Source organism: Nicotiana attenuata, chromosome 12 (genome assembly GCF_001879085.1).
Source record: "Nicotiana attenuata strain UT chromosome 12, NIATTr2, whole genome shotgun sequence".
Lineage (NCBI taxonomy): Eukaryota > Viridiplantae > Streptophyta > Magnoliopsida > Solanales > Solanaceae > Nicotiana > Nicotiana attenuata.
Window position 1 is genome coordinate 21,704,766 of NC_032000.1, and position 9,492 is coordinate 21,714,257.

The 9,492-nt window shown below is 36.4% G+C and overlaps 1 protein-coding gene across 8 annotated transcripts; it reads right to left on the reverse strand.

Moving 5' to 3' along the window:
- Positions 1,123-9,195, reverse strand: LOC109235411 (transcription initiation factor TFIID subunit 11-like). 8 transcript variants are annotated; one of them, XR_002069387.1, is made up of 7 exons: positions 8,949-9,183; positions 6,347-6,410; positions 5,516-5,840; positions 4,489-4,576; positions 3,436-3,535; positions 1,641-2,342; positions 1,123-1,556 (listed from the first exon to the last, which is right to left on the reverse strand). XR_002069387.1 is itself a non-coding variant. In XM_019401504.1 (7 exons), coding segments are annotated over exons 2-6 (642 nt in total). In that variant the 5' UTR covers positions 6,348-6,410; positions 8,949-9,184; the 3' UTR covers positions 1,123-1,545; positions 2,182-2,214. The 8 variants fall into 8 exon arrangements, 7 of the variants coding, with proteins under 7 accessions (XP_019257049.1, XP_019257048.1, XP_019257047.1 ...); XM_019401504.1 differs by having other exon boundaries at positions 1,123-1,545; positions 2,182-2,342; positions 8,949-9,184; XM_019401503.1 differs by having other exon boundaries at positions 2,182-2,342.

Sequence of the window (9,492 nt, forward strand, 5' to 3'; positions counted from 1 at the left end):
AATATTCGAGTCATGGGATGGGATCCATTGGCTTTAGGCACATTTTGCTGAAAATTGCAATCTCAACATCAAAATCAGGAGGTCCAATGCTATATCATTCGTATACAGTAGACGATGAAGATCTCTTCCTTCACATATCTGTTTTGCCCTCATCGTACATAAAGAAAAGCAAGATTTCCTATTTTCCTTTATGTATATGTTCCTTATACATAATTCCAAGCTACAGTTTTCCAATGAAAAGAAAGGAGGAAGAGAGGAGCGCACAGGTAGCAGAAAGAAGGGGGAGCCTGAAGTTGTAAAAATTAGAGTATAGGTTAAATAATTTTAAAAATATGAGTATAGGTTAAATGGGGGCAACCAAATAGGGCGCCCCGTGCAATTTTTACCACATTATTCATCTACTCTATAGGAGTTCATGCATTTTTGTTAACTTTTTTGAAATATAGATATAATATTAATATTCTAGCTTTCTAGGGAAAAATGCAATATTTACGACCTCCTCTCAAAGGAGTTAATTTCTCAATAGAGAAAATCATGCGCCTTTGTAAATGCATGTCCCATTTATTAGCTTTTTGAGACTTCAAAAGCTAACGTTTGTTTACAATTGAATTTCGAAGGGAACAAAACCCATCAACTAGCTCAAAATTAAAGTCTACCACTTACCTTTAGCAGACACACAAATGTTTAGTCCACTTGGCATACTAATGATAATTAGTTGTCTTTTGTTTTAAGATGACATATGACAAAACGTATTTCTCCCTTTATTTGAAAAACACATTAAGTAATTTCTCACTTGATGTCAAGTTTGGCGATGAATGTTGTTTATATTGCTCCATTTAAGCTCCTCTCAAACCAGTATTACAAAAACACTGTTTCTCTAATATTAACATTACTAAAACTTAATCGCAACTAACGTCGCATATATATATGTGTGTGTGTGAGAGAGAGATGTCGAATCTCCTTGATATGAAAAAAAAAATCAATTATTGTAGTGAAGGGGGGTCAAAAGTTGCTTTAGGTCATAGGTTTAAATCCAAACGGCAACATCCTAGAAATTTAGAAATTTTTTGGATCCCTTTATATAAATTTCTGGTTCCGCTACTGTTCGGACCTGTTCTGAGATAAAAGAAATAAAGGATCCAGTTCTATTATACTTTATCTTTGTCCAATGGTTAAAGATCTGGTCATTAACCAGATCATTTCTTGACATCTTAACATTTCCTAAAAAATTTCATAATTTCTTGTATGCTAATTGCTAAGTATGCCCTTCTGAACAGGGAAAAAGGAAAGCAACAGCTGAAAGTCAATGTATTACACACTCTAAACTGTACAATTGAATACTTCAAGATGTACCACGATTCTTCGACTTGGCTGAATGCTCTTAAAGTTAATTCTCCGAATAATCACCAGCATCTCGAAGAAGACCCAGCATCTCACCTTGTAAAGGTAATATTGAGCTCCAGAAAACCTAAATAATCAGTCATCGAGCTTTTCATCCAAGATTTACAAGGATGTCCGACGACTTTCTGCAAGAAAAATGACAGGCTGCTACAAGTCTGAGATAAAAGGAAACACAGGATGAGAAACACTATAAGAACTTAGAACATGTGAATAAATTGAGAATAGAAGTTGACGCCCACAGTTAGAATTAAAGAGGAGCACCCAAACTGCTCCGCACTGTCCTTTGGTTTCTTTTTATACTAAACAAAAGTTTTGGTCGATCTTGCCTCCTTCAAACATTTGGTGGATGGAGTATTGTGGTCCATCACTCCATATTTTCTCTTTCGTCCAAGTGCATCCAAACGTTCAATACCAATAGATGATACATAGTCTCGCACATTCAAAGTATTAGTAGGATACACAAACTAATTTAAGAGACAGTGACTAGATAGACGTGTGGTTCTTACAGATATAATGATGCTGTTATTAAATAGCCACATTTTCAGTTCCAGGTTAGAAGCAGTATGAATATAGTTAGACTATTTCTTGTCAATTTTTATAAATGTTAACTTTTTCCCTCGGATTAAAGCAAAGCCCACATGTAACAGGGCAGAACTACCACAACTTTGTGACTAGCAATGTTTACTTGACCTGAAAGTGCAAAGAATTATGGTTTAATGACAATCTAACAAAGGCATATAAAAGGGCTCAACTGGTGTAAGCAAAGGGAGGACAGCTAACCTGAAATAAAACTACAGGTTGCTTCAACATCCACTAACGGAAAAGCCTTGGCACTGATTTTTTTGGAATCTTGCCTTCAAGTTTTAGCCTTCTATATGCTTCTCTAACGTGACACGGCCTGATTGGCCCTGTATCTTTTCTCTCTGCCATCACCATTCTAGCTGCAAAATGAATTATAAAATGACTGAGTATCAAATTGATTACTTGGGGAAAAATTAATGCAGCATATGCCCTTCAACTTTTCTTCACCGAGGACATTTCCACCTTAAAACACTAAAGATTGTCACCAGCAGCCCTTCAGTTAACTAAAGTCTCACATAGTAAAAGCACTATTCAGGAATTAGCAACTTTTCACTGCATAATTACAGTGGAAATTGGTTAAGCACAGTTCACTGAGCTTTACGAAAGACATTCTGTCCATCAATCTTTTGAAGAAGGGAGAGGACAAGCAGGGCAAAGAGTGAGATTGAGCTTTTGTAGGTAGAAGGTAGCAGAGAACACTAACAAAGGGGTGGCAATGCTGGGTCAACAGGCATGCAGAAAAGTCATTTTATTTATCCTGCCTTAAAGCCCTTCTCATTTGCTGATTGCAGGTGTTTCCAGATCTATCGGGGCTTTTCTAGAAAAAAATAAAACCATATATGTAATGCAAGGAAAAATTAAGAATTTCATTCATAACGATTTCCTTAACAATTAATATATCTTTTTGCCAATTATATTTATTATTTTGCACCGCTTTATTCAAGATAGAATTTATTGGCAATCAGGCGCACTCCTTAGTGACTTGCCTACACTGAAGCGCGGCCTAAGTGAGACAAAGTGCATCCCCTGAGCTATTTTGAGCTTCAGGGCTTAAGCGCGCCTCGAATGAGCCTTTGACAACAGTGGTTTAATTAGCACAGGACACTTCCATGCAATGTGTGAGTCCCTAAGACATTTTATGCCACTCTTTAGTACTTTGTACGGGTAAGTTTCCAAAATAAATTTTAACCACTAACACGCTTAGTCATGGACAGTATATGACAATATGGGCTCTAAGACTTTGAATCATGATTGTCGCAAATTGATCAGACACCAATGACAGAGTTTGGCCAAATATTTGAAGCTGTGCACTAGGCTCAAAGAAAAGAAACTAAATAAAGTTTAGGGGAGAAAGTAAATCATGCAAGAAACAACACCCCTTGTTGTTTCCAAATCATGGAGAAACATTTTGCTTCAGTAATCATCTTATAAAAGTTATAGATGTCTATGGACCTGTTTCAATTAGCTCACCAACAAACATTTTCGCTATCCCAGAAACCACAATTGTCATAGGAATAGATATCTTGGCACTTCCGGTGATGCTCGTCAGCAACTGCATTGACAACACAGAAGAAGATTCACGAGAGAGTAATTAAGAACATCAAATTATCCAACTGGAAAAGCAAACATCTCACGCTGAGGCTTCAACAAGTTCCTCATGTTTCCCAATTATATTCACAGAGATTTGGTTTCATTCTCAATTTTCTGATATCACGTCTGTAATGAAAGACGAAACACTTTGCTTCAATGGGCTAAATGTTAGGGATTGGTCAAATATCTGGTAATGAGGCCATCTCAACTCAAACAAATGATACCAAATCATGCTAGGAAAAGAATAAGATAAGACAAGTAAGCATCTCAATGGGCCACAAGACCATAGAAAACAAAGATATTCTCTCCAACATATATCTTTAACAATTTGTCATGTTCTGACATTATATTCTTACGGAAAGACAACACTTAAAGCTCAAATGGGCTAAATGTTAGGGGAAAATATCAGATAAAAGGCCCTCTGAACTCACACAACTCAGACGCAAACTAGCATGAGACTGCATGTGAGACAATTTTCAAATTAAAGTCTTCTCATAGAGAGTTGGAGACGGGGGAGAAAATTACTATATTAGGAACTATGCAAGTCGAAGAGATGAAATATTTTGCGAGTATCAGAGATGAATATAAAGAAAATGGAAGTGGTTTATTGGTTATGAGGGCTCCGTGGAAGGACTGGGCAATACTGATTATGAAGTCACATTAGATAGAAAAATTAAGTTCTGCCCATTTTCTCAGTGTATTCCTTTTTGTCTAACTCCATTCCCCAGCCCAAGCAAACATAAGGCAACACACACATGAATAAGGCCACAAACACACACGCACAAGCTAAGGGAGAGGAGAGAACCACTCTCAAGACATGATCTGTTGTACTTTGTATACAATAATATAGAACATATTCAGGCTTGGAAATTGAGGAAAATAAAAGATGGTAAGGGGGAGAATGGCAAAGCATACCCGCTTCATGTTGGATTTCTGAAATCCAGATCTCCGAAAAGATTCATATCTACTCATTTGCTCCTCCGTAAATTGGGATAATATGGACCTGAAAGAGAAATGATTTAAAAAAATGTGGTCTCCTTTTTTGCTGTCACTGATTTGAAAGGAACGGAAAATAGATAACGAAGTTTGACAACAAAAAGCCACGTACAAGTTTTCCGAAGCCAATATCCACCTCCTTTCTTCGACCTTACCTTATCCAAAAAAATATCTACCTTCTTTCTTGAAGTGTCATAGTGACATTATTATTACCAGGTCGAAAACTGCTGAATATAGAGGAGAGAAAAATTATCGTAATTGGAGCTTACATAACAAGGAGGTTTAGAAGAAAATCTTTAACATAACAGGTATATATATATATATAGCTGCAATGTACTATTCCTATTAGTTACTTTCCCATTTTGCCCTCACTTAACAATGCTCATACAAGTAAGACTTAGAGACTTGCTGGGAGAAAAGTATTCTTTTTGGGTAGTAGGAGGCACCTCATAAAGTTTTACATAGAGCTACTCCTTTTTTTCCTTTTTGGGGATAAATTTTTGCATAGAGCTAGTTTGAAAATGTGAATTTAATATTTAACACCTACTAATATTTTCTATTGGTATTTAACTGTATTATATCAAGCAAGATGCATCTTATAGTCTTATCTGTTCACAGATCTCAATAGAAGCATCAACCTTCTGGATATAGAATTTTGAGAATTTTCATAGAGCAGATATCCTGTGGGTACGCAACATACTGAAGAGAGTTAAATTAATAGTCTGAGTACCAAATAAACAAGGGGAGAAAGACGAGAGGGAAGGAAACAAATGATATGAAAAGGAGTTTTTCTTGTATGCAAAGCGATTATTAGGCAGCTCCAACCAGCCACAGAAGCTATCACGGAACAGGATAATACCATACAATCCTGACAATTCTCTATGACTGAAATCCTTAAAAACATAAAAGAATCAAGAAATTTGATAACATAAATTGACAAACTTACTGCATCTTAGACATTTTGTCAGGATCACTACTTGCTGAGAATTTTCCTAACTGCACATCCATGTTTTCTTCCTCTTCCTCCTCATCTTCCTCTTTGGGCTTGCTAATTGGATCAGCAGTACCAACAGAGACTGATGCAGCTCTAGATGCTGAAGGGTTGTCACGAAAACCGGTATTAGCATCATCACCTCCATGAACATGAACATCAACTGCAGCTTGGTCTTGGCCTTCATTCTCGTCAATGCCAACAGGGGATTCAGGGGGTGAGTCGTCTTGCCCCTCAAAAGCAGCTTCAAAAGGATCCTTAGATCGCTTCATGGAATTCACTGCACCAGAATGTGAGATTCAGGTGAAGTGTACACCACGCTTATCATTCATCCATTTTGATTGAGATAAACCAACTTCCAACCATGAACAGTGGTGTATTATGTTAGAAACCTTTCTTGGGGCAAGCATGGTAAAAAGATAAGAGCTAGTTTGATTTGGACCTCATATGATATAGAGTTCTGCCAAACTCTCAAACCAGGTTGATTGATAAATGAATGGCATTGAACTCTTACAGCTCTGATATTCTCAAGTCACATGATCAATTGCAAGCATGAAAAAAGATTAAAGCATTCAAAAGGAAGGTAAACAAAAGGATGAAGCAACAATGTTAAAGGAACATTGTTCCACTTTGGATTAGAAGCGACACCATCCCTTTATATTTCTAGACGAGGAAAAAAATGAATGAGACTAAAAAATAAAAGCAGGTAGTCAACTAATCATGAAAAAAAAACAAGAAACACTGCACTATAGCAAGCGAGACCAAATAGGTAAAGTAGTTGCACACTTTATTTTCAAGTAGTTGCCCACTTGCCTTGTTAGTTTTTGATAATATAATTGCAGTTGTTTCCCTGAAAGAAAAATTGAAAAATAGAGTAAGATGCAAAACCTAGCACATAGTATAAAGAGATTAGAGAGGAATGATATCATTCTTTACTTTTCTTTCCCTTGATTATTCACACTTTATCTTTTACCCTTTGTAAGCATCTCCTTTTAGTTCTAGAGTGTCTTGAGATATCATCATGGTTCTTTTTTTGATCGGTAAAGAGTTACTTTGTATTCATAAATAAAACCAGCAAAAAGCATAAGATGATACCGGGAATGTTACAAACAAAAGGAAAACATTACAGGTTGTAGAGCCGTCAATATGGGCTTGGCCCACGGGCCAGCCCAGCCCAGCCCGTGATTTAGCAGGGCTGGGCTAGAATTTTTGGAGCCCATTTAAAAATGAGGCTTTTAAGTCCGGCCCGAGTAAGCCCGTGGCCCGTGAGGCTTGATCGAGGCTGGGCCGGGCCGGCCCGTGGGCCTAATAAAAATATGTATTTGAATTATATATAAAATATAAAAATTATACTCCCTCTGTTCCAATTTATGTGAACCTATTTCCTTTTTGGTCCGTTCCAAAAAGAATGAACCCTTTCTAAATATGGTAACAATTTAGCTTAAAGTTACAATTCTACCCTTAATGAGAAGCTTTTATAACCACACAAATACTCTGGGCCCCTTTTTGACTTGTTTAGGACCACAAATTCCAAAAGTCTTCATTTTTTCTTAAACTCCGTGCCCAGTCAAACAGCTTCACATAAATTGGAACGGAGGGAGTACGACACATAAAATATCAAGAAGAGCATCCAAGCTTAAATTTTGTTAAAAGATCAAAGTCTTAAAATGTGAATTAGTTTTAGAAATTTAATTATTCTTAATATTTAACTAATTAATATTGCATACGAATTGTAGATGTAGATGAAAGTGAAGATATTAATACAACCTTCTCACAAGCGGATTCTAATGTGTTTGATGAATATGATGTGTTGGATATCCCGTAAGCATAATGGACGTTCTCTTGAATAGTTTGTTATGAGTTTTGACTTTTAGTGAATGAAATATTAGCTTGTCTTTACTTTTTTAGTGTTTATCATGTATTGGAACAGTATAAAAAGTTATTAAGTTTTGTGAAGTTTTTCCAATAAGATTTTTTTAACTTTTAAATATTTACCTCTTATAGGTTAGAACTTAAAGAAAAATGTAAAATTATATTTTTTAAAAATGATGGGCCGGCCCGTGGGGGCCCGCAGCCCACATAGGGCTGGGTGTGCTGACCATTATATGGCCCATCAAAATGGTAGGCTAGCCCAGCCCAGCCCGTCAATTGCTAAAGCCCACGTGGGCTAGGTTGGGCTAGCCCGGCCCCGCCCATATTGACAGCTCTAACAGGTTGTGTAATCAAGGCATCAGGGACAGAGACATTTACGACAGCCATTTACACCAAACTTAAGCAAAAAGAAAACATTTGTTTTTGATATACACTACCAGTCCACCATACCGCAGGTAGTATAGATATCATCATGATTCTAAAAATAACATTTTATACTATTCACCAAATTTCATCTACTTAATCATATAAATTTAGGCTTTTGGCCGACTTTCGTTGGCGCATATGTTGAAAACTCCATAGGGTATGGCCCCACCGCTTCACCCTCCTCCCAACTTAAGAATAAGAATATGTATATGAGCAACACGGGAATTAACTATTTAAAGACGAAAATTTCCTTTTAAAGTAATTCATGTACAGCCAAACCTCTCTATAACAGCCTCGTTTGTTCCAGATATTTTTTGATGTTATAGCGAATTGTTGTTATAGAAAATATATATTATAACATAACATGAAATTTCGTTCCGGAAAAACTTGGTTTTTATACTGAAGTGTTGTTATATAAAGATGACGTTATAGACAGGTCTGCTTTATAACAATTCCTTCACTAAGCATTACATAACTATCCCTTCATCACTAATCATTGCATAAATAAATAATCATTGCATTATAATCACCGCATAACTAGCAAATGAATCCAACTTGTTTGGGATTGAGACATAATTGTTGTTGTTATATAAGTGAATTACACAACTCCTTAGTTGATTAGAGTAGTTTGGCACCTCCAAATTCCCTGTAAGACATTTGCATACATCATTCAAGAATATTGCAACACAGAATCTTAGCATGTCTGAACAGAGTGTAGATACAAAGAAATCCTCTTGTTCCTTTTTTTTTTCCCGATAACTGACGACCCCCCCCCCCCCCCCGCCTCATCATCCTTCTCTACTTAAAGGACAGGCTTTTGTCTGCAGGAGAGTCAAACTTGTGATGTGCACCTAACCCACACATCACGGCGGAGTAAATCCTATAGGTCACAATTCACAAAGGGAAACAATTGCATCTCATTTCAATCATAAGAGTCCCACTAACAATTCAAGCAGACATATACTAATCAAGAATGTGGTAGAGAAATGCATTCACCATTCAATTAATCCTACTATAATATTACAAGCACACAAACTAATCAAGAATGAGTATAAATCTTCTAAATACAAATAGAAAGGAAAATCAAAACCTTTGAAAGCAAAGGGACCCAAAATATCGTAATTCTGAACCCTCGCAAAGATGATTCGGAAGGGCGCGCCGTGCCGGCGAGTATATCAGATGGGTTCCGCTGTTTTGAAGAAATTGAACGGGCTTTGGGTTCGTGGGTCTGAATTCGGGTCAGCTCATGGGTCGTGGCCTTTAGTTTGGGAAGTGCACAAAATCGCCATTTTAAGATCTCTATTTAAAGTTGGAAAAAAAGTCAGATATATAAATTAAAATAATTTTGATTGGTGAAATTTATAAACTTTTTAAAATTCAACAGTCTCAAAATCAATTGTACACCGCCAAATATGAAGTTTGAATGTAGTTCAATAGATTGTGGTAGAGTTTAACGTTTTAAGTATACACAAAGGTCTAAAGAAGAACAAAAAGTTTGAGTTTTGTCAAAATTAATTAAATTTTAAATACTTTTTAAAATTAATCCCAAACAAGTTGGATTAATTTTAGCTCTAGAGCTGAAGTTCGCCAGTTATAAAAACAAAAACTAAGTTCGCCAGTTACACTTGCTACTT